Source organism: Stigmatopora nigra, chromosome 14, assembly GCF_051989575.1.
Source record: "Stigmatopora nigra isolate UIUO_SnigA chromosome 14, RoL_Snig_1.1, whole genome shotgun sequence".
Classification (NCBI taxonomy): Eukaryota; Metazoa; Chordata; class Actinopteri; order Syngnathiformes; family Syngnathidae; genus Stigmatopora; species Stigmatopora nigra.
Window position 1 is genome coordinate 5082068 of NC_135521.1, and position 25526 is coordinate 5107593.

The window sequence follows — 25526 nt, forward strand, 5'->3', positions numbered from 1 at the left end:
CTCGACAGTCGTCTTTTGTTTCATTAGTTATCGACTGGTTACGTGTCAATTTGATACAGAGAATAAAACACCAGGTTACATTTATCAATAAATTGAGGACATAAAAGACACAACATGAACTTCCTCTGCCAAACACTTGTAGTATGCATGTGGCAAAAGCTACCCATAATTTGCTCAATACAAACTGCACTCCTAAATCCATATTAGTGGGTATCCTGGTGCTCTATAGTGGTCATAAAACCATTATGTAATAAAAAAAAAGATTGGTTGCCAAATTCTACACTTGACTGACCCCTGGTGGGCAATTGAATGAAGACGCTTTCAATTGTATTGTTGTTTCGTTTTATTTTTTTAATCACGGCATCAGGCTGGAAATTAACATTGAAAATTCCTCTTATTTCTTTACCAAAACAAGTTCATTTAACTCACAAAGCTTTTGTAACAACCCTGGGCATCTACATAGCATTGAAAAGCTACACGTCAACGACACCCCCCCCCCCCCAACAGAGCAAAAAAAAAAAAATCAAAATAAACGTAACATGTTTTGAGAACCTCTTTATTCAAACTATTGTAGTGCTACCAACACACCGTACAACAGCATTGCAAGCTGGCTAAGTGCAGTGGATGGTGCTCAAAGAGAAGCATGTTTTCATGCTAACACTAATGTGGATGGTGTCTATACAGTGAAATTGATCTGCAACTTTTGCCAAGGGTCTGTTGTTTTTTTATTTACCGAGTTTTAAAACAAAAATAATTCCAAAAATAAAAAAATCTGAATGGTTTTACAGTTACGGGGGAAAAATTCCAACAAGTTGACTTCCACAGCGAAGGACAGGGGCGAGGAAAGGGATTCTGGGAACACGTTAGAGGTCATCCTCTTCCTCTGGGAGTGCCGTTTGCGCCGCAACCTTTAGAAAAAGAATAGAACAATCAACATAATTGCATTTTAGACTAGGCATCGGCATATTCAACTTACGTGAAGCTCCGCCTCATATTTAGCAGCCATGACTGGATCCATTGCAACTTCTGGGGGAGCGAGAGCGGGCATTTCCACAAACTCCATGTTGGGGTCTCCGGCTAATTTTTTCGCGAGCCACAGGAAGGGCTTCTCAAAGTTGTAGTTACTCTTGGCAGAAATGTCATAGTACTGCAAAAAAAAGAGCAATTAAAATAAAATATAAAAACATGGCCTTTGCACAAAGTGAACAAGTACATTACCTGCAGGTTCTTCTTGCGGTGAAAGACGATGTTTTTGGCTTTGACTTTCCTATCTTTGATGTCCACCTTGTTACCGCAGAGCACAATGGGAATGTTTTCACACACGCGCACCAAGTCACGATGCCAGTTGGGCACATTTTTGTAAGTGACTCGCGAGGTGACGTCAAACATGATGATGGCACACTGGGCTGAGGAAACAAATTGTTGGCTTGGCTTCAAAACAAGCTTGGGATGACATTTTCATCAAAAAAATTAAAAGAATGGGTAGGGTGGACAGTCACCTTGAATATAATAGCCATCTCTCAGACCACCAAACTTCTCCTGACCAGCAGTGTCCCATACGTTAAACTTGATGGCTCCTCTGTTGGTGTGAAAAACCAGTGGGTGCACCTCCACTCCCAGAGTAGCTTTGGGTACAAAAGAACAATTAAATACAGACATTATCCACTAATCTCCAAATTCTATTCGGGTAACATTGTCTTTGTGCAATGCAGTAATAAATAAAAATGGGGGACCGTTTTGGCCATTTTGCTGTAGTAGTTTCAAGCTTTTTACACAAAGCACTTCTACAATAAGCATTTTTTGCAAAGTGAAAAAAAAGCAGTTTCAAATCAAAAACTCTTAATAATGGTTTCAACATAAATGGTCACCACAACTAACAATGTAGGGGTAATTATCATACTTTTCTTATAATGCACCAATTAATCTGTTGATTTGTCAATTTATTTACAAATATGATAAATTAAACCCATGTATTCTAAAAGCAGAACTATTCTGAATCAACAAGTTCAGAAAATGAACAAATTATTTTCTTTGATTCTGTTATTACACAAAAAAGTGACTTACCAACATATTTCTTTTCAAACTCTCCAGTAAGATGTCTCTTCACAAAAGTTGTTTTGCCAGTACCTCCATCTCCAACCAGCACAAGCTGACAAAAGATCACAAATTGAAATGGGATTAACTTTTGATTACATGTGGAAAAAAATGAATTTTTGGTATGGGCAGAAAATGGCTTACCTTAAATATAGCGGCTGCGGAATCGTCCTGAGACATGTCTGCAAAAACTGTTTAAAAAAAGGCAGGATGATTTGCACAATGGTCCTCAAAAAGATCCCCATATTAGCATAACAATGCTAGATCACACATTGTACAGTTAGTTTAGCTCAGTGGGTGCAAAAGACGTCCAATTTCTTTGGACTGGAAAGAAGGAGTCATTTTTGTGTGCCAATGACGACTATAGACGTCCACTCCATGTTAACAGGGAGGTGCTGGTACTGATGATTCACTGCCATGCCTTAAACTAGATGGAACAGACGTCTATCACCGTCAATAACATGGAAATAATAAAGACTAATAGCTGGATCCCCCACCCAAATTTAAAAAAAATGCTTTGTAGTACCGAACTTAGCACGCTACGGCGACCAGTTCGAGTATGTTCCATGATAGCCTAGCTAAATGGCCGACATGCGCACTTAATCGTACATTCATTAATATTTCAAAACACCTTGTAGGAAAAACAAACAATGAAAAGGAATCTCATTGCCAAGCACATTTTAATTGTCAGCCCTCCGATTTGATGAACAATTGAACTAGACGAGAACTAACTAGTACCGCGACGAAGCGCTTTTTCTGCGCAAAACAGCTCACACGGCAATATCCACCGTGGACGAATGGACTTTTGTCCTGAGATACTTGATAAAACTTGAGAAGTTTAGGCGAGGGAGGCCGCGCTAACACGGGAAAAAGTCTAACTGGCAATCCGGTTAGCACGCAGCATGGGCGCCATTCTTTCTTTACGACGAGCTAACATGCTAACGGTGCTAGCTAGACAAATGGCCACCTAAATGGTTTCAGCCGGCGTAGGCGAGGACACCAGACGAGGCCACGACCGTGTTAAAAGAGCACATTTAAACTTACAGAGTTGTGAAATGGAAAAGGTTTGCGCGAAATGGCGAAAAGAGGACAGGACCACGCGGGAAGGAGACGGCGGACTCACCAGCGACGCTGCGGGGCGAGGAAAGAGTAAATGGCTGCGTACGCGGGAGAATCGGCGTGGACGTCGAAATAGTCAGTTTCCGCCCTTATCATGTGACCAGCGCAGCGGCAAAATCTCCCTCCAAACGTAGCTTGCAACATTTGTTGTGACGTCAGCCTATTTTGTGCCCCCTTCCGCTATGATTTCATGCTTAAAAGTCGGCCGCTTCAAGTCACGTTTCAACGTGTCTTCTTTGTGATGTTTGGGGAGAAAAGACTATACGGCAACTCTTCTACGATCTTTTGCTTATTCCAAAGCACACGCGAGTGTGTATGTATTTAATTTTAATATATCTATCATTTTTATTTATTTTAATGACCAATTACAGGTACAGTAATGACAAGATTCATGGAGTGTAGTTTACTGTAGATAGTGTTAATTTAAACAACAATAAACTATGTTTATATATTTATCAAAAAGAAAAAAAATATCCCAGAACATCATATTTGGGGTCATATAGTCCACAATATTGACATTTGGCATTAAAGTGTTGGAATTTGTTCACATGTAGGTAATCAAATCAAATTATTAATGAATAAAATGTAAAATAATGGAATGCTAAGGCAAAAAGTGATAAAACAAATAATAATACATGAAAAACCAATACACTGGTTATGGCCAAAAACAAAGAGCTCCAATTAGACATTTAAACTGGTCCAGTTTTATTTTCCCATCCCAATTAAAATGTCTTGGATGTCCAGCATAATCACTATCAACTGATGAGTTAAAATGCTTGGTTGTCATACATTATGCCACTGCTCGTAGTCAAGTTCATTCGTAATTAAGGAAACCCATTTTGAGATTTGTAGCAAAAAAAAAAAATCCTGTAGAGAAATTTTTGAAAACCTACTTTATTTCAAGATTTTCCTGGCATGAAGAAAAACAAAAACAAAGTGCTGCCTTAAAGCCCTGGCTCAAATACAAATATAATGACTGATTTATGGAGCTGAACATGTGTAGATACCGTTTAGGTTACAAACCAGACATACTGTAAGACTTGATTCCTCACATATGACATAATTGTGAGGTTAAATGATCTTTTAACGGTGTGACCAATAGAGACAGTTTAGCCAGGCAGCTCCGCCCCTTCAATCTACCTGTACAGGTAATCTGCTTGAATGTTAGCAGCGATCTCAGCCTCCCATTTGTCCCCATTGTTGAGCAGCTTTTCCTTATTGTACAAGAGCTCCTCATGTGTCTCTGTAGAAAATTCAAAGTTGGGACCCTGCAACAGAAGGATAATGCATGTATTAAAATAAAACACAAAATTATAAAACATTCAAATGTCGTCATGATATTTCATTGAAAATTCTTACTTCACTAAAATCAAACACCATCTAACAAGCTAATTTTCACTTGCGTGGAAAATTATTTTTGAATTTATATTTTCATATGAATTATGTTTTTTTCAAATCCACCCACCTCAACAATGGCATCCACAGGGCATGCTTCCTGGCAGAAGCCACAATATATGCACTTGGTCATATCAATGTCGTAGCGTGTGGTCCTTCTGCTGCCGTCGGCTCGAGTCTCCGCCTCAATGGTAATGGCCTTTTATTTTGTAGGAATAAGGAATTATGGATTCAAACTCAAAACGGAAAAAAATACGGGGAGAAAACGGCGCCATGGTGCTGACCTGAGCGGGGCAGATTGCTTCGCACAGCTTGCAAGCGATGCAGCGTTCCTCTCCACTGGGGTAGCGGCGGAGGGCGTGCTCCCCCCGGAAGCGAGGCGAAAGGGGGCCCTTCTCAAAGGGATAGTTGATGGTGGCTGGTTCGCGGAACAGGTAACTCATGGTCATGCCCAATCCTGAACAAAGGGGGATAAGAAATGTGTCCATGATATAGCGCGATGCTATCTATGTATTTGCTAACAGTACTAAAAATGATGATTCCAGAATAATTTGATTTTGTTGTACTTGGAACAATCTTTTTTTCCTTTAAATTGCTTACATATTAATTAAAAAAACTTGGGACATACATTCATTCCTCTCAAAGGCAGAAATGTGGTTTATAGTGAGTTAATTATTTTACAACACCTCTGAAGAGTTCTGTCCATAGCAACGTTGTCGCGGCACGGTCAGTGATGGACTTGAGATCATTCTGCTGCTCCGTGGCATTTACATATTCTGAAATTTTGAAAAAAATGTTCAATACAGATAAGTAATATTCATCAACTAGTCGATTCAAGGACTCACTAAAGCCACTCCGCTGCACGCTGACACTCAAGGGACGTACAATGGTGCCTCCCAAAGTGGCTGCAAAAAAAAGAACATTTTTTTCTGTTAAATATATCACATCCATATATTGTACTTAAGTATTGAGTAGGTACTACCTGGCCGGGAGGAGCAGTAGAGAAGACGCAGCCCCAGTGATGCAGACATCTGAAAAGTATTTGGAATAATTCCCTCAAGACTTGAGATGCAGTTGTAATTTGCCAAGTCATACCTCAAAACACCTCAATGTTTTTCATTCTCAATGGTATGAATGGAAATCCTATTAACCTGTTAGCACTGTAGCAAAAGCAATCATTATAATGAAAAATATCCACCTGAATGTATTGTTATATTATTTGTGTACACATTGATCCTATTAATCCAGATGCCCTGTTTATTCAATAATGCAAGGGCTCAACATCTACATGACGGCATTTTATTTTAATAGCTGGGGGAGGCTCCTGGAAGAAGAATGTATGTGTTTTACAAAGTAAAACCAGAACTTCCTACTAAAGTAACCTTTGTTTTGGAGCCCTCTGTTGGCAATACATGGTGTAACATCAATATTGTGATACATTCAAGGTACGAAGTTATGATGGGGAAAAGGATAGACGAACATTCACCTATTATTTTCAAGAGCATTAAGTAAAATACACGATCCTGAGAGAGATCAATTTGTCACATTAAAAAGGTATAATCCATTTAAACCTCACTTCATCATATTTTGTCACTAAGCTTACACTCTAGCAATCAAAAACTACCGTCATGGAATATTATAAACGCACATCCAATTTGAACAATCGTCCGCACGTCCTTGTCCACCCTCGCTCGGTGAAATCAATAATTCATCTTGGGCATTCCACCACTAGGATAGAGATCTGTTGTTACGAATCTCCCTCCGGCGTTTGATAACACATGCACGAGTCATTCCCAAATTTGAAATCTCGCAGGCTAGCACAAGCTAACTTAGCAAACGAGAGGACACTTCCAAAACACAATGTGCTCCCTTCGTATTTGTAGCTTAAAAGAGAGGTTGTCAGTCAGTCGTCACAACTGTAAATTGACCTTTGGGGGAAACGAACGCGAACTAGCATGTTGCTTATGTTGACCTTTGAAGAGTCTTACCTCTGCTGTCTTTCCAACTGCGACGCCGCTAATTGTCATGCGCTGTAAAGGCTGAGATGCATTAGGGGCCCCTCGGTCATTTGTGTTTCATCCCTGACCTGAAAAATAATGCGTAGTAATCATAATAGGGAAAGCCCAATTTTAAACACCATCATTTAAGGTGGTTCCCATCATAACAATTCAGCAATACACGAAAACAAATAAAATGGATACACAAAACTCATAATAAATCAGTGAGAAAGGTTAAAAACAAAAAAAATAAAAAGGGGAAAATAAATAAATAGGAGAAAAGCTAATTAAAAAACATTAATATACGTTGAAAAAAAACCAATGGTTTCTATTGGCACATTGTTCCTTTCCCAATTATGGGTTGAAGTGCAGAACTTTTTGTAAAGTTAATAGTAGTGCATTTGCTATTCACGCTGATGTCATAACATGTCATTTTCCGGCGGTCACTATGCCTCCCCCAGAATCGCTTCTTTTCCATAAATGTCCACATGGTTCGGTTAGAGAGAAGTGGACAACATCATGCGTCAGTAACAGTGGGAGATGGCAGCAGAAAAAAGGGGGTGGCGTCAAAGAGGAAGTTGTTTATTGCTAACACTACTACAGAATCTCACATACCTTCAGTTCTGTTATTTTCATTGAAGAAACAGGCACGATATGCAAGAAGGTAATTATTATCATTTTTTTTTTTTGAAAATAAATGTATGTTGTGTGCAATTTAAACTCACCAATATTGAGTTGCTTTAGAAATGCTATGCAGGTTGAAATCAGTCTCTTCTCATCTTCCAGTGAAATGCTGAAGCCATCGAGTTGTACGGATTTAAAGAGGGTCAGTGATGAGGACCATTCTGGATCGGAGGTCAGTCCTGAACTGGAGACAGACCGCTTTGGCTTCATAGTTCCCAGTGGATCCCAATCTCGGTGAGCAATTCTCCCTTTCGTGATGTGTAGCCTAAGAATAAAAGTTGGGTCATTTTCATTCATTCTATCATTATATCATTTTTCCCAACATAACTTCAGTCTCTAGCGGGCCACCAGTACACAGAATACCCTAATACACTTCTTTGGACTTTGTTGAACTTGAATGCAACACTTTTTGATTCCAAGCTGTATTGTGCATTTGTCTTTATATGCCACACTGATTACAAGCTCACCTGTTACCATGAAGCTATCTATCTCAGGCCCCCGCTGTGGTTTTCCTGTTTCCTGTCTTGCTTTTGGAGCGCTTCTGTAATGAAAGTATCGCTAGCATGTCTATGTCATATCCAGCCTCGTGAAAAATTGCAGTCATTCACATCAGTGTCGTGAGCACTGAAACAACTGATTATCATCTCTCGTGTTATTTTGTGAGGAAAGTCAAATCCTCATTTGCATATTTACAGCAGGATTGTGAGCCCAAATCCTCAACAAGTCAGGCGGAGGGAAGCCAAATGGATCAACATCATGGACCAATGGCAAAGCATCTTATTAAAGACGTCTAATATGGTGTGTGTGATTGATTGACACCCGCTCATCCGCACTTCTGCAAGAAACCTCTGTGTTTAGAACCACATGCGACATGTGCACAGGTCAAAGTGCAATGTCAGAAAGGCATTCCCACATCGCTTCGAGCCAAGTGTTGGCCTCTGCTGTGCGGCGCCACCAACAGGATGAAACACAACAAACACCTTCTCCAGGTATGTTTAAAAAAATAAAAATAACTACCATCTGGCTCTACGCTGCGGATCACTCGACCGCTCGTCTTCCACGTCAGTCCCTCGAAACGCGGGTGGCTCTGCGCAAGTGGGTGGACGTCATCCACAGAGATTTGGACCGCCAATTTCCTTTCCACGAGATGTTCCTCTCCAAAGACGGGCACGGGTATGGGATCTTTTCTTCCCTGAAATTGTCAAAAAAGAAAGACAAAATAGTGGTTAACTTCATGTGTATAGGCAGCAAGATTTGTTCCGGGTGTTAAAAGCCTACACCCAATACAAACCAGAAGAAGGCTACTGTCAAGCACAAGGGCCGGTGGCCGCTGTTCTCCTGATGAACATGCCGGCAGAGGTAGTCCGAATTCCCTAAACGTATGCGTCAAACTTCAAAAATGGCATTCTAATCTCTTTTCATGGATGCCGACTTTCTGAGTTTGGCAGGAGGCCTTCTGGTGTTTGGTCCAGATTAGCGAGCGCTACCTGCCTGGCTACTATAGCCCCTTACTGGTGAGTGTGTTCAATTTCAAGGGCTTTTTTTCCCTCGATCTATGTTTAGGAAGGCAAGTGATGATTGAAGTGCATTGTGTGGTGCAGGAAGGAGTCTTGTTCGATACGACCGTGTTGACCCGGGTTCTGAAGAAGACTTGCCCGTCCGTGCACAAACACATGCAGCGGCACCAAGTGGAGCCGCTCATGTTTGCCACCGACTGGCTGATGTGTTTGTTTGCACGCCAGCTGCCTTTCGAGGCTCTCCTCCGGGTGTGGGACTTGTTTTTCTGCAATGGTAAGTAACATGATGTCCAATGTTGAATATTACATTTGTATATTACAATATGCAGGTCGCATGTGTGTCTCAATATGTATGTTCTTATTGGTTTGTTAGTTGAGGGTGTGGACCCTGGATAAAATCATTTTTAAATGAATAATTGTGTTATTTCATTGTGAAAGTATTTCAGTCGGCATCCTCCCCTACAGTAGGAAGGGGGGCCGCGAGGAAAATCTTATCAGCCACACCCCCCCCCCCTTACCTCACAAAAAAAATGAGCAAAGGAAACAGCGACCATTTGTGAAATACTGTAACATTGTTATGACGACAAGATTAACCCCTACCTGTCACCCAAAGGGGTGCGCGTACTTCTACAGGTAGCGGTGGTGCTGGTGCGCCGCGTTCTGGGTCGGGCCGAGCAGAGGAAGCGGTGTCGGGGCCAAATGGAGACGCTGCAAAAACTCAGAGACGTCAGCCATGTGCTCAACAAAGAGGACGACAACAGCGCCTTCGTAGCGGAGGTATTGGCCATATACTACAACGTGCAGGCGTGTCAACGTGACCAATTTTCACAAACGCTTTGGCATGTGATTTGGTACATTCCATCATACCTTGATCACAGGTGTGTGCCGTTCCACTCTCGTACGCCGATTTGGATAAACACACGGCGAAGGCGCTGGCAAAGTGGAGAAAAGACAGACCCGCGTCCGCTTTCGACCCCAGGGGTCGTTGCCACGGGTATCGACTGGCGTGGGAGAGGGCTCCGGTGGACGATGAGGAGAGAAAGATGGGAGACCCGTCTGCGCCGCTGGCCCGCTCATCCTCCTGTCTGTCGCCGTCGCCTTCTCCGTTGCAGAGATGGAGAAAAGGAGGCGGGGTCAGCGCACGGGCTGGCCTTGCCAGGCACTGCTCATCGGGGACAAACGATTGGCCGAGTTGCTATGAGCTCAACATGCAGTCGGTACTCGGAAAAGATCCCTTCGATCAAAACCCCCGTGACGGCGAACCCTCAAATGCCTTGCAAACAAAAGATATACCTGCTGGCCGCGTGGGTGTTTTGCACAAGGCGTCTGGCTACAGAATCCAAGTCCCCACCATCTTGATCGAGGATTTTAGCGATGTGGCGGGCACGCGGCTTGAAGAGGAGAGGGCCAACTCTGAGGAGAAGAAGCGCTGGTGGCGGCGCGAGACGGAAAAGAGGGGCAGAGAGGGGGAAAGGGTGACCAAGACGAAGAAAGAAAAGGAAAGCAGGAAACCACAAACAAGGGGGAAAAGTTTTCAAGTGGAAAAGGAGTGCATGAAATCTCCTTCTTATGCAGAAGCTTACTTTTAATCCATCCAGTGACGTCCAATCTACAGTAGTTGAAGAGAAAATGGAGTCTTTGGACATCTTGCATCGTCAATGGCAGCCTGTGACTTGTGTGGAGAAACTCAGGTGCTTTATACCATAATCAATAAACTTTTGCTTCCTTTGTTGAGTTTATTCCAAGAAAAATATGTCTCAACATGATTTAAAAAAAACAGTTATTAATAGAAAAATAGGATGAATTTACACTGTGTGAGCAAAAAGAAAAAATGTCCAACCAAAAGGTGGAAAACGAACAAATCATTTTCCAAGAGTCAGTCAAGTTTCGTCCTCGCTGTCACTGGCGAGCACTTCCTGGTTGCTCACCGGCTGGGTGCTCATCTGAGACCATGCGGGAAGCACCGCCCCGAACAACAGCGCCCGGAACTGCGACGGAACAAAACAGTTTTGACTGGCAATTAAAAAAAAAATGATCACAAACCACTTAACTCAAGCCACTATGTTTACAGAGGAAAGGTAAAAAAAAAAACCTTCTTATTCGGTGGTCCATCTTTTTCGGCAGTTTCTTCCTCTTTGCCCGTCTCTTCAGTGCGCAGCCTCGTCGTCGAATTCCGTTTTGGTTCGACGGGTTCCGCTGCCGGCGGACCCGGGACCATACTGGTATCCATGGCGATGAGGTAGGAGTCCATGTCGTCGTTCAGAAAGTCGTCGGGTAGGGGTGCGGGGGGACTGTGTCGTCTGACCCAAATCAAAGAATGTTTACCTTGCAGAATCATGCTTTTTTTGGTTATTTTTTGTTACCTTCTTGTCTGATTTGTGTTCTCCTCCAAAAGTGTGGCCAGCACAAAGTTTCCTTCCACCACGCTGTCTGATACAGAGAGCACCAATGGGCTAGTAAAGAAATTGAAAAAAAAATAGACCAATGAATAAAAAAGCGTGAACACAGTTTGTGGAGTGAATAAGCATACCTTCCCGGCTCATCAAAATATATGGAAATAGGGATACCGACAGTCTCGGCAAAAGGTAGCAAACCCTGCGGGGGAGAGAAATGCAATGTCATCAAGGCTTTGGGCTTCAAATGAAATGTCTTGAATTCCCACCCGTAGCTCCTTGAGACAGAAGGTGATGCTGGTCTGAGTCCCGACGGCAAAATGCTTAAATTCCTCCGGAGTTAAAAAGAGTTCTGTTAGCGTGGCCTTGGACTGCGCTGAGGAGGAGAAAGAAAAAAAAGCGCAACAGCAGTGTAAAGTGAGTCCATTTTCAATGTTTTTTTTTTAATAGTGTGGTAAAAACTTTGCAAGTCACCCGAGTCCTCGTCCACGTGACTGCGGAGCCACATTCGTTGGTCGCTAACCGAAAGAGTCACTTCCTCCAGAGAAGGCGGGAAATGCGCCACCGTATCCACCAGTAACCTGAGAAACGCAAGATATATTGGCAGAAAGTGAATTTCACGACAATGTTCAAATTCAGGGAAGAACAGGCGAGCGTAAAAAAACCTTGAATCGGCTCGAAATACGTTCCCACAAGCGTCCTTGTCGAACACCGCCTGTAAGCTCTCGCTGTCCTGGAACGAAAGGTTGCGAGTCTTCAAGAGGCCTGTGGATCACAAAAACGGGGAAGGAAAAAAATGGATGAACATGAAGTGACGCCAGCCGCTGGCGGAAGTGGCGTGACTGTGCAAATACCATGTTTGCAATGGAGCACGAAGGTCAGGCGATCTTTCTTCTCGTCCAGCGTGATGTGACACTTTTCCACCGTCTTATCCAGAGAAGAAAGCGACTTGAAAACTGCCTGCACGCTCTAGATGTTTTCATATTCAGGTGACATAAATACACACATAAAAACATTGATTTTGCACAGGGGTGTCAAATCTACAGCACATTAAGAATGTCACTTTTTTGAGAAAAAAAATAAGAATTTTAACTGGAGTTCCAGATATTTAAACCTTGAACTGAACACACCTTTATCGCCATCTTACAGCGGAAGGTCTTCCCGTTGGGAGTGGTATACCTGCCCAAATGAGATGAGAAACACAAAAAGTCACAGAATATGACACGTCAACGTGAATGTAACTGAATCTTACCTGCTAAAGAAGAGTGGCGTAAACTGGAAGCAACCGTAAGCTGACCGCGAGGAGTTGACAGACCGCAGTGCTAACTACAAAAACAAACAAGCAGACATCCTTAATAGAAATAACCAGTGATTTGAACTCGAAAGGGTCCATCAATATTAAGCTTACCCCATCGTTCTGGGGCTCAATGTAGAGCTCGTCACCAATTCTGGACAAGGACTGGATAGCTTTGGCCAGCACTCAATAGGACATAAACGAAGAAGGTAACTGTAACTTTTTAACATGATTAAAGCAGAGCACAAAACTGTTAGGGGGGGGGGGGGGGGGGGGGGGGACTCACCTTTTACCATTCCGCCGGTCACAACGCAGTCCATTTTAAACTGGAATGACAGAATTTAACTTGCAATTCGCAACAAAAACAACTATCTGCTAAGGAGGAACAGCACTCATTTGCACAGAAAGCGAATGTATTCCATATAGGGTTGTCATTCTACGTTTTTCAATGTATTAAACAACAGTCAAAAGTGAAAAAGCTATAACTTCACCGTGTGCATCGTTGTTTACCCCGCGACAAAAAAACACTTCCGCAATATGGTCCAATCCGAAAGACGAGGTTGGATGAAGGGGCGTATTTTACGCATGCGTACAAGTACCGTATAGTTAATTGAATGCATCTCTGATATACTATACTCACGTACTCAGCGAACGCATTGGCGCATCTAGCTATCTATATATATGTGATGTTTATTTACATTTTTTGTATCCACATATTCAAGACTGAAATGCAAATAATCCACCATCCCCATAATGTCGAAATCATTAACCGTATTAACGGTTCAAATTGAGAATACATTTTGAAAATCTAGGTATGAAGGACAACTTTTGATGTTGCAAAGTCAATCAGTATCAGATACCACTCCTTTTTATATTGACTAGATATGGACGACTTATTGTGTTGACTACTTATTTACTTATTTATTTTTGTTATTGTTATCATTTATCTATTATTTGTGTCTGTTTGTTGTTAGTATTTGTGTACCGAGTGGTGGAGCTTTATATCTCATTTTTATCATAAAAATAACTATTTGAAAATTCTGCACAGATAACCCTTAAATTCACTTACCACTGGTATGGTATGTACATTCATAAAAGTGAAGCAGATGCTGCACTTGATGTTTTCTCCATCACTGCCATGACACTATGAAAAGCATGGAAAGGAATATCAATAGAGAGAAGGAAAGAGAGTTGCTATCAGGGCACAATTATCTCACCATACTGGTCTTTCTTGTAAGTCTGCTTTGCTGTTTCGCCGAACATTGCTGCGCAGCGTCTGTCCGCCCATCACATCTGACATGGACGTCTCCTCGAACGGAACAACTGCAAATAATAATAACAAATTAATCGAAGAAAGACACGGGTAGAGAAAGAAGAATCTCCATAAACTAGACCTCATCGAGCTGATAATTCTGCCAATGTTTGGGACAACCAGGAAAATAAATCACAAACAAGATGGCATTACATTGGACGAAATACTCTCACTTGAGGAAATATGGACATACTATTATAAATCAAGAAGAGGATATATACCCTTGCATTAGGTGAGAAAAATCATGGGAACTGACTGGAAGGTCCCTAAAATTGTCGATTCTTTTGACCAATGTGTCATAAAAAAGAGGTTTATTTTTAACTGCATTCTTTAAAGCCACATTCTAATTTAGTGCATCATAATTAGTTCAGATTTTTTTTTAGAGCCACTGTTTTGCAACTAAATGTCTCAGCCAGACAGTCAGGCTTTACTGCAGTCCATGTTGGAGAGACTGAAAATCCAACCTGGACGCGAGAGGCTCACATACAAGCATCCGGGTGAATCCCCCCGTCAAGAAATAGAAAAGGACGTTCTTACAAATGGCTACGTGTTGGACGGTCCTGCAAAAAGATCCCAAGCGCCTGCTTTAGCGGATGGCAAATTTAGCCCAAAAGTTATTGAGGGACTTAAGCCAGTTCACAGCTTTGGACAATACAGAGGTCATTTTTCCTTCCCAAAAGACGACAGTCACACGACTGTAGTGGTGCCCTTGGAGAGTTCTATCCCTTACTCGGAGGGGACCGATACCTTGGCAAAAAAGGACGTGACAACTGGAAAGCAAGAATCGGAGGGTGGCTTCAAACTGAATGATCAGGACTGGTATTGGGGGAGCAGCCGTTTCTCAGAAAGTCATTCCACATTCCATGTGGGAAATGGATTTGAAAATATGTCCAAATGGAAAGACATGCAAATGGTCCCTCAGAAAAGCTCGACCAAGAGGAAACAACGCTTTTCTGAAAGCAAAGCAAAGAGATGGACGCAGAAACTCAAGGAAAGATGGGTCGAAAGGTCTCACAAAAAGGAAAGAGAGTCCACGGAGGATTGGACCAAGCAGGTAAGTGATGCAAAGTGGCTCATTTCTCCTCGGGAGACTCAAATCTGATATTATTCTTAGATTTCCGCGCAAAGCCGTCTTGTCGACACCTTAAAACAAGACGGAGAAGAGAGAGAAAACCCAAAGACGCCGTTAGAGGACGACAACATTGATGCATTCATGGGGTAAAAATCACTCTTTGTTAGGACTAGATTCGAATGTTGCAGACTGAAGAAAAATACGTCAAATGTTTCCTACTTTTAAAGTACAAAAAAAGTCTCTGAATTCTTTGTTTTTGTGACGGCGTTAATTGCAAGCTGTGAATTTGGAGTTCTGTCTTTTCAGATCCAGCGAGAACTTTCCGTTTGGCTTCGGTACCGTCAGCTTGTTGGATGAGATTATCTCGGGTCAAGAGTGGGCCAAGTTTCTGAACACTGCCTCAACCAACCACACAATAGCAGAAAAGACTTCGAACGGCCCGGACATGACGCCACGGGCAACTCTTAACGGGCCGTCTGCTTTTGCGGCCCACCACTCGGAAAGTTTGAACAGGGGGTGGAGCTTCAGAGGTGGCGAGTCGTTGCCACTTTATAACTTTCCCGGCAACAAGGATCTTCCGGAAGCAGATACGGAAGAAGCTGATGGGTTTCAGCCAATGGAACAAGGTCAAAGCCAATCCCACGAGCCAATGAAGGACAGTGCATTTTGGCCACCGAGAAATTCCAACGTCGAGGTGAGAGAACCCTTCACTTTTCAAACTAGCTTTTTTTGTGTGTGTGGGTGAGACGAAGCTATTATGAAGCGACTTTGACACTGCCAAAGTAGAGTGTTGACTTACTTACTTGATTTACGGTATGGCTTGCAGCGTGCAGACATTCTGGACGATTCCCCGCCAAGCAGCAGACTCAACAGAAAGAGACAACATCACTCGGCCGAGAACTGGACGCAAAACAGACAAGGTCAGAATCTAAACATAAATCAGAAAGCATTTTTAAAAAAACGATAAGCATGAAGAATACCATAAACATAGGTGGTTCAATGCAATTTTTTGCTTCTAAAAGAGTCGGCAAACAACCACGTGTCGGGCAAGGCAGAGGAGAACATGGTGCCCATCCTGGGGTGTCCATCCTCCAAGTTTTCTCCTGGCGCTCCCCCTCTCCGGAGCGTCCTCCGACACCCCACGTTCCCGAGTATAGATTCCTCACAGGAAAGCAAAAGGGTGAGTGTGACAGACAATTCAGTACTTTGTGTGACAATTTAGAGGGCCACATTCTCTTTTGACTCAACGTCTTTCCGTTCCAGAGACGAATGGAGGCCAATCGCCGTGTTCGTTTCGCCGAGACGGTTCAGGAGATACCGCCGATCCGAGCCGAGCTGGACACTTGGGACTCGGAAGAGGACAATGGGACGGTGCTGGGCTCTGGTTCAGATGAGGAAGAAGAGAAGGAACGCATGGCGGTGGAGGAAGACAAGGCGGCGCCGGCGCGCCGACCTGCCCTACCCGCCTGGATTCGGGCCCTGAAGAGGAAAAACACCGCCAGGAAGCATACATAGATGACTTGTTCTACTGAAATAGGACTTTTCACGTTGCTTGTACAAGATTAAGAAGATCAAATGGAATATTTGCATCAAAAATGGCGCCTTGAAAAAGTTACGAGATCAACAAAATGGGATGTTATTTTTGGCCACGTCATCCTCTCGAGGATTTTCCTTTTGAATCGAAGCTGGCAGTATTACTTCGGAATATTTGTGTGATTGTGCTTTTGTTTGCAGTGGTGTGATGCTACACAAAAAGGGGGAAAAACCAACACTTTTCTCATGAAAAGTTTTGAGTGTAGGAACAATAATACAAAGATGGAATAGGGGGAAAAAAAACAAGTCACCATTGAAGAGAGGGTTTTAAAAGTCCAAACACTAATATTAAGTACACAACATTAAAAAATGCGCTTATTGCGGAAGGTCTTTGAACCTATTAACCGCGATAAACAAGGTTTTACTGTTTTTGAGCTGCTTCACAATACTGGAAGAACAAAAAGAAAGAAGCCTATTTCAAAAAGCATGCGGAAATATTTGACTTTCTCTTGTGATTAAAACCCCCAAACCCTCCAAACTTTAAATGGATGTGTTCTTCCACTTCAATTGGCCGTTGCAAACGGAATCAGCGTTTGAAAACACGTTGTTGTTTCAGAGCAGAAGTTCAAGCTTTATCAGTTTTAAAAGTGTCATTGCGGGAGTGGCAGACCATGTGATGAGTAGTAGAGATAATTCAAGTATTGTTTGTTATAGCAATGTTTTCTTATCTTCATTGACACGATTTGTACCCAGATTTTTTGGGACTTGGGAAAATGCCCAACTTTATAATAAATGTCCATGTCGTGTTGGACAATGGCAGTTGTCAGGATTTGGTTTTGAAGGCCGCCTTTGACCATCTTGTGACATTTTCTGTGCCCTTCCCTTGCTCTGTTGCTCTTTTGCTTTTCTCTTTGTACTCAGGCCAAAAGCCTGCATACCAAAGAATTGGTTCTTTATGTGACGTGCCTCATCAACCATTCCAGGGTGTACACAGGCCAAAAAAAAAAATCACAGAATGTCCCCTCACAAAATTCCTAAAAAAGAATAACATTGTAAATGATGGACCCCGAGATTTCCTTAAATAGACGAGGCAAATCCCCATTAGTGACGTCTCTAAGAGATTGGAATTCAAATTCAACAAACGCCAAGTCGTCCTACTATGAGGTTCATTGATATTTTAAGCCACGCCTCCCGAAGCAACCTCCAATGGCGCTATTAACACCTGCCGGGTCAGTCTAACGATTAAATGAGCTCACAATCCCCACAAGCCAGGTAAACACAAACGATCATGAAAAAGCATTTGGTAATTTAAGAGTACTTTACGCTTTCCACTTACACGCGTGATATCGATCGGCGGCATCAAACGAGTGCATAAAGCCTGCCTGCTAATTGCCAGCCGATCCTCCGAGGCCTCCATTCTCGGTCCCAGCCGTAAAGAGCCTCTTCGAGTCATCTAATAAGCACTGGCTCGGTCCAAGCCCAAGGATTCGGGTTCCGCACGGGCCGCGTTGGGAAGAGGCAATCGGGTTAGCAACTGAAATGAAATGAAATTCTGAGTGTGCAAAATAAACAGAGCAAAGCTTTGAGCGATAATGGGATTTTTCACATGGCAAGAGGAAACTTACCCGAGTCCATTAACGCTCCCGCTGACCACTAATCGTGCTCCAAGTCAGGCACACACACATGTGCATGCTGCCTACAGAAGTGCCATAAACACAATTTGAAGTGAAAGCATCACAATGCAAAATGTGCACAGACACGCAGAAATATTTCACAATGAGTATGTGTGGCATAGATTTATTTTTAGGAGGCCACGTGTAAGCAAACAAGAGACAATTTTCATATGGGAAGAGTTTACGTTGGTTCATCGGTAATTGGAAAATGGGAAAGTTTGCGATGGAATAATACCTTTCAAGTTTTCCCTTAAAATGACAGAAATAAAGACAGGAAAAGAGCATTTAAATAAGAAACTTGAAAATACAGAAAAAGTTGTTCAGTATGTCATTTGGGGGGGGGGGGGGTTTGGTGTACAATGATGCACTGATTTACAAGAAAACCAACTTGTGTTATTTCAAGCAAAAAGCACTTGATAGGTTTTAAGGGTGAAATACGAGTTATTAAAAAGAATCAGGGTGATTTCACCCTGTGGCTCATTGATTTTGAAGAGACAAAATAACTGCACGTGAGCTCCAATGAAGTGCTCAGAAATAGCTGTTCTCTTGAAAGAGACAGTCCAGTTTTACACAATTCCTTAAGCAAAAAAATCCAAGCTTGGAGAGAAACAGAGTATGGTTGTGTTCATTAAGTTTCAAAGCGGTTGGTCGGCAGTGGCCAGCGAAAGAGCTCCGGAATCGCACGAGCTCTTCATACCTTCTTTGATGGACATCTGGCTGCTGGGGCTCGGAATCAGGCTGGCTTCGATCTGAGCTTCCGATACCTTTTGAGTCCAGGTCAGAGGGGAAAAACAAAACAAAAAAAACAAAAAGAAGAAAAATATATAGTAGTTGGTTACATGTTAGTTGTTGTTATTGTTCGTAACTAAGCAATAAAGTTTTTTTTTTAAATACACTGAAAAATATTGCTTTGTAAAATTGCACGTTTATCGAATCAATTCGATTTGACAACTGCGTGAAAAAGAAATCTTTTCCATATTTTGGGCTGCCGTCATTGAGGAAATATGATGTGGATTAAATTCCGCATTTTACCTCTTCAAATTTCTTGGCTTTGTACTGCGCCGCTCCTTTTAGGAAGTTGAGTAAGATGAGATCGCAAAGAACCGTACCCTGTCAAAGAAAAAATAGAAATGAAAATGGAGGGAGGCGCCGCATGAAAAAGACGGAATGCGATAATGTGAAAATTACAAGTCCGATGGAAGTGAAGGCGGCGACCAGGTTGATCAGAGTCGGGACCGTGTTAAACTTTCCTGCCTGGACAACGACAATGTTAGGAAAAAGGAGGGCGGGGCGGGCCTGACTAAAAAACTGTTGAATTTGTCAGTTTGGATAATCTCAGCGAGGCGATTTCGTCGTCGTCAAAGATAGTTTAAATATAATATCCATAAAATCCATGTTTTCACTCACTTGGCCGGTGACCATGACATCGAAGCGGATGGCGAAAGCTTTGTGTAGCGTCCGGTATTCGGTATCGTTCGGCGTCTTGTAGTATTTGGCGAACCTGGGTGGGATGGAAATGGACGACGATGAGATTAACCAAATAACGGCGGGACTAAGTGAAGAAACAACCTAAAGTTGAAGCCCTTGGAGATGGCGTTCCTTTCAAAAGGTTCGTCCAGTCGGGTGAACGAATACTTTGGGACGCAATGCTCAATGTCCAGGTCCAGATTACACTTCCATTCTATGTTGATTCCAATTTCGCCGCCCTAGAGAAAAGGGATTTCCAAACAAAAAAAAGCAACTTTTATATCAACACAACACGACAGCATTTGGAGCACTCAAAAAAAATAGTTAGGAAACCCAAACTTAAACCCCATAAAGGTGAAAGCGCTACTTTTTTGGCTAAGTCGACGACATTCTGCCCGGTGTGCTCCAATATGTCGCCCACGGCAAAGATGGGGCAGAAGGGGTTGCTTTTGGGATGGTATGTACAGTTCCTGATTTCTTCAGCCGTCATGCTGGATGGAAAGTTTCCTCTAGGGGAGGGGGCGGGGTTCAACATTTCCACAAGGTTAACTCAGGTCGAAGCCAACCAATGGGGACGACTCGCTCACCGGGTGATGTTGAAGAGAGGGAAACGGATGCTGTTCTTGATGAAGATGGTGAAGTTTGTCACGTCAGTCATGGGTTCTCTAAAAGGGAAGAAAGAGGGTGAAAAGGGAGCCAAAAAGTCAGACAAAATAAATAAATACAATTTTTAAAAAATCAAGCTCGCGCTCACATGTCCACCCTGTCGTTCTCCACCGGGCACCATCCCTCCACCTCGCACTGACCTCGGTCCCCGCTGAGAAGGCACGCACCCGTAATCCTCCCTGAAAGAATGCGAGCAGGTCGCAACAATGGCTGGCCAAGGGAAACATTTGGGTGTATTTGTTTTTTTTTTTTAAATTATTTTTTAAAACCCTACAAACCCCACGCTCTTTGGTGGGCGTCTACTCCGAGAAGAAAAAAAGTCATTTACCGTTGGTCAAGATGGAACCGACAAATGGTTCACAGTCAAAGTCCTCTTTACAGGCGTACCGCTTCCCATTCTGGAAGACGAAAGACCATTAGGGCTAGGATCACAAAAGTTGTAAACACCAAACGATGGGAATTCTATTCCTATTTATTCAAGATTTCATCATCCAGCCGGAATAAGAACCAATAGTTAATGCTTAATGCCAAATTGCCAGACTGAAATTAGTATTCGGCAATAGCTAAAGAGAACTTTCAGATTTGGTGAGCTTTTTTTCCTCGTGTCTGACATTTAAGTAGCAAAATAAGAATAAACTTTACCTCGGGACATTTTCCTTGGAATTGGTTTTCAGTGATGATGATTTTAGTCATGATGCAAAACACAGCTGCACCCTATAAACACACACACACGTCAAATGCCCACAATTCTTTTAAATTGACAATTACGCTACGTTTCAATCCAAGTGCCTTTCCTACCTGCTGGGGAAAAACGTAGTCGGCCACATCCATGATGCGGTCTTGATGGTATCCAAATCCTTTGACTTTGGTCATGACGGACGACTCGATGCCGGAATCGAACACCTGGTAAGCTTTTTCGTGGATGAACACCCAGCTGTAACCAAGAGTACTTGAATCACTTTTTAAACATTTATGACTTACATTTCATGCAAATGATTCAAAATGTCCACAAGTATTTAGTTTTCCTCCAGAAGATCATATTTTCATTGTTTTTAAGGGTAAAAAGCAAAAAGTTTATTTGTAACTGATGCTGAAAGTGTATAATTATAGGAAGTGGCCACTTGGGTTTTTTATTTATTGATTTATAAAGAAGTACTGTATTTCATTAGAATGCAAAATATGATAGGTTAGATTTTGGGGGGTTTCGTTTCATTGATAAAAAATATGGAAGGACAAAATAGGCATCCGTTTGAAAAAAAAATGGATGTCAATCACTCACCCGACAAAATAAGCGATGATGAGGACTTGCACGATCCTGTTGATGATCCCCACCGACCAGCTCTTGACCACCACAGATTTTGTGGTCTCGTAGGTGAAGAAGTCCGTCACCCAACCCCACACCATAGCTGGTGGTGCTGGAAATTCGGCCGCTAACTGGGAGAGAAATATCAGAAGACGGGGAAGATGGCCGGCTTACAAAGACCACTTCTCCATGAAGAGCGATCCCAGCTCAAGTGGGATTTATGGAGGACGGGATTGGAGGTTGTCCCTCGTCTTCTGTCACTCCATCGCTGGACCTCCCCTTGGAGGAGAAAGTGTCCCTCCCTCCCTTCCTCCCTTCCTCCCACCTTCTTCCTTCTTGCTCATTTTCCATTCACCACAAACCACCAGTCCTGGAGCTCGTAGTTGCACAAACCAATTTACTAAAAAATGTATTCGTTAAAATATTAAAAAATAAATAGAAGGGTGAGGGGAAAAAACAATATAATGAAAATAGAATTACAGGAAAGCCAATCAGAGGGCACCAGGAGACAAATAACCAATCACCAATCGCAATTTAGCATTCAACCAGTTTCGACTAGCATGCAGGTTTTTGGCATGTGGGTGAAACACCCAGGTACCTGGAGAAAACCCACACAAGCCCGGAGAGAAGACCCCAAGTCCCCACAGTGAGGATGGACCCGGGATCGAACCCACGGCTTCAGAACCGTGAGGCCGAGTTGACTGTGGCAGGAAATGGGAAGCACATTAAATAAATGACAATTGTCCTTATCGAACATCACATTTATGCCTTCAAGTGGAGTAATGGCCACGTCCAATCGAATCGGGGCCTTATTCCAAACGCATTACAAAGCCTAGCGCCTTGGACCATAACGGCGACATACGATACGACCGCTTCTCAATATACTCGTTAATGCCGGAGATAATGTAGTGACGAAACGGCGCGTGCGATTGGACGGTGTCATTTCTTGAGTGGATCCATTATGTTTGTGGTCAGTTCATTGTAATGCAATCCAAGACCGCGCTCACAATGTTGGGCTAGCCCAAATCCCAAAAGTAGACCATTAGACTTCCTGTTATAGACCCGGTGAAACTTAGGACGGGGATGCCAATACAACACCACGTTGTCAAGACGCCAGCACAGGAGGAAAACATTAAGGTCTCGGCTAGCCAATGTACAAGTTGACCAATAACAAGTATAGATCCGATCCAAGAGCAAAGCCATCACAGATATGGGAGTCGGAAGGTGGACCGCATCTTAAAAAGCCACCTAGCCAACGTCAAATCGTGCACCTTTTAACATGGCTAGCCTCACTTTTGAAAGCAAATCCTTTCTCCCACCGCCGGTGTCACCAGCCGACCGACTGACTTGGCCCCGCCCATTAGAGCGCACTAGCAAACCGCCCGCTTGGTTAATTTGGCCTGATGCGCCGCAGTACAGAGGAATCCCATGGGATTTTTGTAGAAGCCGAGGAGCTACAGTAAGAGCTTTTGGTAATGGAGGAAAGGTCATTTGAAGACGTCGATTCGTGTGGTGATATCTTTTAAAAGCTACTTTGGGAAAGCGGGGAAGAGAACGAGAAGAATGCGACAGAAACGCCCTGATGCGAACTTTGCAAAAAAAAAACAAATTGACCGCTAATGCATTTCTTAAAGTATTTCCACCGGTTTTGGGATCAAATTATTACTTTTGTTATCGACGACGGGATGACAGTTATTAACGTTTCATGTTTAAAAGTGAATTTCAATGATAAAGTAGCGTAGAGTACAAAAGTCGTGCCGGCGGTGGCGCAAAGCTAAAGCGGTCAATTCAGGATGGCAGACCGTGCATATTGCTGATTTATTTGGAAGTTAAAGCGATTAGCTAGCTGCCATTTCCCGTGGCGCGTTAATTGAATTGAATTGGATTACGGGTAAACGTCAAAATAAGACTCATCCTATAATTTCGGATGGATGTAAATAAAGCAGTTAAATTAAAAATAAAACAAAAAATCAAATATGTGTCGCAACTTGAAATAAAAAAAGGATTTATTTGTATTTTGGCCTGGAATTCTGACAGTGAACTCTCAACTATTAACAAAACTAGTATCCATGTGGAGAGCTAGGGAGGGACAACAACAACAACAAAAGATTGGAGGAAAAAAAAAAGTAATTGGGACGAAAGAATAACGCAAATGGCGACTTTTGCACGTTGTACGAAAATCTTAAATTGAAAAGAACTAACAGTTGAATTGAATTTGTTTCCAGTCCAAGTGTAAGATATCCACATGAGTGTTAAGGCTTGGTCCTTGAGAAATTGAGTGTGTGTGTGAGTGTGTTTGTGAGTGTGTGTGTGTCACTCTTCCTCTGAGCTGGCGGGTGAGGATGCGGCCTTGTCCTCTTCCTCTTCCGATTCCTAGTTCAAAAACAAATATGACAATGATCGAGTTAAAATTCTTTTTTAAACACATAATAGGGACAGATGACAAATAGGAACTTTTTTCAGATATCTGAAAATGGAGAAAATAATATTTAAACTAGGTGTGGGACTACAGATGTATTTTTTTTAATTCAAAATAATGAGCAGCTTTGTAATTAATTCATATTGACTACCCGCAAAATATTATTTGTACGAAAATTATAAAGTGTAAATAGAACAATTGAATTAAGCACTGGTAAAAATGCTAATAACTATCAGCTTATTCAAAAAAATGCAAAAAAAACAAACAAGAATGGATAAAGATAACTGTGTAGAAGAATTGAGATAAATTTGTTTGTGTTTCAAGATGCAATAAAAAATTGAATTGATTTTTGTTGGCAAAGTTCTCAAGTGGAACGAAAAAAAACTGGACAGGCCGCTTTACTTTTAACTTCATCATCTGTTAGCATCACTTTTCATCAATTTGGAACTTGAGACAATAACGCGGCCATTTGTTTTCCACGGCAGAAATCGCTCTAACGTATCCGGGAAGTCGAATAAAGCCACAGATAAAGTGAGCCAGATAATGTGTGGGTGCGTGCATGGTGCGGTCGGTCAATGGGTCATTCATTGGCCATCTAATAATTCACCTCCTTCTTCTTCTTCTTCTTCTTCCTGGACTTGCTCTTGTGGTCCGAGTCGGACGAGCTATCGCTGGTCTCGATGAATTCTTTGCTCTTGAAGCTTTCGTTGCCGGTCCCGCGCTCTCGTTCCTTGTCGCCCACGGAAGATTTCCTCTTCCTGTCGTCCTTTTGAACCGCAGATTTTCTGAGGAGACGGAGAAAGGGCAGCGTTGGGAAACGACGGGGAAAAAAAACAACGAGCCGGGAGACCTTGCTACGAGCGAGTGTTACTTCTTGGAAACTTCTCCTCCTCCGCCGCCGCCGCTTTCCTTGTATTCTTTTTTAGCCACGTCATACTCTTTCTTGGCTTCTGCCGCCTTCGCTTCCCACTCCTGACGAAAGGAAAGCCAGTGAGCGCGTGGTCAAAATGGCTTCCAATTGAAAAAAAGAGATTAAAATTTGACGCACCTCTTTGTCATCTTTTCCCAACCCTCTCCACAGTTCTCCGGCCTTCTTGGAGATGTCCGTGACGGAGATTCCGGGGTTCTCCGACTTGATCTTTTCGCGGCTGGAATTGAGCCACAGCATGTAGGCACTCATGGGCCTCTTGGGGCCGCCTTTGTCTTTCTGCTTCTTCTGCAAACAGTTGAAAAGGGAAGGGTTTTTACTCCCAGCCAGAGCCCAAACGTTTACCGGCTTCTTTTTTTTAATTTTTATACCTCTTTGCGCGGCTTTCTTTCTTTTTTCTCCTTCACCACTTTGGGCTTGGCCACTTTCTTTTTCTTGGGGCTGTCATCCTCGCTGTCGCCGTCTTCGTCACTGCTGTCGCTGGCCGACGCTTTGCTGTCGTATCTGATGACAAAAGAGGCCGTCAGACTTAGCTCTCAAAACTCAACTAAGCTATGTTTTCAGGACAGGAGGTTTTTTTTCCCCTTACTCCTCTGCAATGTTGTCGTCCTCCTCTCCAGGTTTGAAAGAGTGATCTGAAAAGAGGAAATGAAAAGCCGT

The 25526-nt window shown here is 42.7% G+C and overlaps 7 protein-coding genes and 1 long non-coding RNA gene across 14 annotated transcripts in view; 2 read left to right on the plus strand and 6 right to left on the minus strand.

Moving 5' to 3' along the window:
- Positions 1-540: 540 nt before the first annotated feature.
- Positions 541-3370, minus strand: ran (RAN, member RAS oncogene family). Of its 2 annotated transcripts, none has more exons than XM_077732480.1 (7): positions 3218-3370; positions 2239-2285; positions 2065-2149; positions 1500-1625; positions 1219-1406; positions 977-1147; positions 541-908 (listed from the first exon to the last, which is right to left on the minus strand). In XM_077732480.1, exons 2-7 carry the CDS (start codon positions 2272-2274, stop codon positions 864-866), a joined length of 651 nt encoding a protein of 216 aa, XP_077588606.1. In that variant the 5' UTR covers positions 2275-2285; positions 3218-3370; the 3' UTR covers positions 541-863. The 2 variants fall into 2 exon arrangements, with proteins under 2 accessions (XP_077588606.1, XP_077588607.1); XM_077732481.1 differs by having other exon boundaries at positions 3139-3228.
- A 717-nt stretch (positions 3371-4087) lies between these two features.
- On the minus strand, positions 4088-6702 carry ndufs8b (NADH:ubiquinone oxidoreductase core subunit S8b). 2 transcript variants are annotated; one of them, XM_077732478.1, is made up of 7 exons: positions 6597-6702; positions 5591-5639; positions 5454-5513; positions 5295-5384; positions 4893-5065; positions 4679-4807; positions 4088-4481 (listed from the first exon to the last, which is right to left on the minus strand). In XM_077732478.1, exons 1-7 carry the CDS (start codon positions 6633-6635, stop codon positions 4350-4352), a joined length of 672 nt encoding a protein of 223 aa, XP_077588604.1. In that variant the 5' UTR covers positions 6636-6702; the 3' UTR covers positions 4088-4349. The 2 variants fall into 2 exon arrangements, with proteins under 2 accessions (XP_077588604.1, XP_077588605.1); XM_077732479.1 differs by lacking the exon at positions 6597-6702 and adding an exon at positions 6257-6573.
- Positions 6703-7146: 444 nt separating this feature from the next.
- tbc1d10c (TBC1 domain family, member 10C) lies at positions 7147-11339 on the plus strand. 3 transcript variants are annotated; one of them, XM_077732466.1, is made up of 10 exons: positions 7147-7269; positions 7392-7523; positions 7985-8087; positions 8171-8278; positions 8356-8462; positions 8534-8648; positions 8738-8803; positions 8891-9080; positions 9420-9583; positions 9685-11339. In XM_077732466.1, the coding sequence occupies exons 2-10, from the start codon at positions 7396-7398 to the stop codon at positions 10393-10395; spliced, it is 1692 nt and encodes a 563-aa protein (XP_077588592.1). In that variant the 5' UTR covers positions 7147-7269; positions 7392-7395; the 3' UTR covers positions 10396-11339. The 3 variants fall into 3 exon arrangements, with proteins under 3 accessions (XP_077588592.1, XP_077588594.1, XP_077588593.1); XM_077732468.1 differs by having other exon boundaries at positions 7988-8087; XM_077732467.1 differs by lacking the exon at positions 7147-7269 and having other exon boundaries at positions 7383-7523.
- LOC144207181 (uncharacterized) lies at positions 7641-9910 on the minus strand. The gene is made up of 4 exons (XR_013328596.1): positions 9674-9910; positions 9407-9514; positions 8307-9072; positions 7641-7830 (listed from the first exon to the last, which is right to left on the minus strand). It is a non-coding gene; the product is annotated as an uncharacterized LOC144207181 (long non-coding RNA).
- Positions 10481-15695, minus strand: rad9a (RAD9 checkpoint clamp component A). Its single transcript, XM_077732473.1, has 15 exons — positions 15681-15695; positions 13711-13816; positions 13563-13637; positions 12780-12819; positions 12608-12678; positions 12452-12525; positions 12330-12378; positions 12054-12168; positions 11865-11964; positions 11674-11780; positions 11469-11575; positions 11337-11401; positions 11170-11259; positions 10899-11106; positions 10481-10794 (listed from the first exon to the last, which is right to left on the minus strand). The coding sequence occupies exons 2-15, from the start codon at positions 13711-13713 to the stop codon at positions 10687-10689; spliced, it is 1212 nt and encodes a 403-aa protein (XP_077588599.1). The 5' UTR covers positions 13714-13816; positions 15681-15695; the 3' UTR covers positions 10481-10686.
- On the plus strand, positions 13403-18083 carry LOC144207171 (uncharacterized). Of its 2 annotated transcripts, none has more exons than XM_077732470.1 (6): positions 13403-14859; positions 14920-15023; positions 15184-15571; positions 15704-15797; positions 15900-16057; positions 16141-18083. In XM_077732470.1, exons 1-6 carry the CDS (start codon positions 14209-14211, stop codon positions 16390-16392), a joined length of 1647 nt encoding a protein of 548 aa, XP_077588596.1. In that variant the 5' UTR covers positions 13403-14208; the 3' UTR covers positions 16393-18083. The 2 variants fall into 2 exon arrangements, with proteins under 2 accessions (XP_077588596.1, XP_077588595.1); XM_077732469.1 differs by having other exon boundaries at positions 13404-14859; positions 15897-16057.
- A 107-nt stretch (positions 18084-18190) lies between these two features.
- On the minus strand, positions 18191-23362 carry p2rx3a (purinergic receptor P2X, ligand-gated ion channel, 3a). The gene is made up of 12 exons (XM_077732472.1): positions 21496-23362; positions 21015-21150; positions 20859-20930; positions 20545-20614; positions 20305-20395; positions 20138-20215; positions 19918-20059; positions 19653-19789; positions 19491-19584; positions 19272-19337; positions 19116-19193; positions 18191-18847 (listed from the first exon to the last, which is right to left on the minus strand). Exons 1-12 carry the CDS (start codon positions 21618-21620, stop codon positions 18719-18721), a joined length of 1218 nt encoding a protein of 405 aa, XP_077588598.1. The 5' UTR covers positions 21621-23362; the 3' UTR covers positions 18191-18718.
- A 149-nt stretch (positions 23363-23511) lies between these two features.
- ssrp1a (structure specific recognition protein 1a) overlaps positions 23512-25526 on the minus strand; it is a 31807-nt gene continuing 29792 nt past the window's right edge. For both annotated transcript variants that reach the window (XM_077732464.1, XM_077732463.1), the window contains 6 exons: positions 25456-25501; positions 25238-25370; positions 24987-25154; positions 24810-24910; positions 24546-24723; positions 23512-23892 (listed from right to left, as the gene is read on the minus strand). In XM_077732464.1, the coding sequence (XP_077588590.1) occupies positions 23833-23892; positions 24546-24723; positions 24810-24910; positions 24987-25154; positions 25238-25370; positions 25456-25501 (686 nt within the window). In that variant the 3' untranslated portion in view covers positions 23512-23832. The remainder of the gene's footprint in view (positions 23893-24545; positions 24724-24809; positions 24911-24986; positions 25155-25237; positions 25371-25455; positions 25502-25526) is intronic.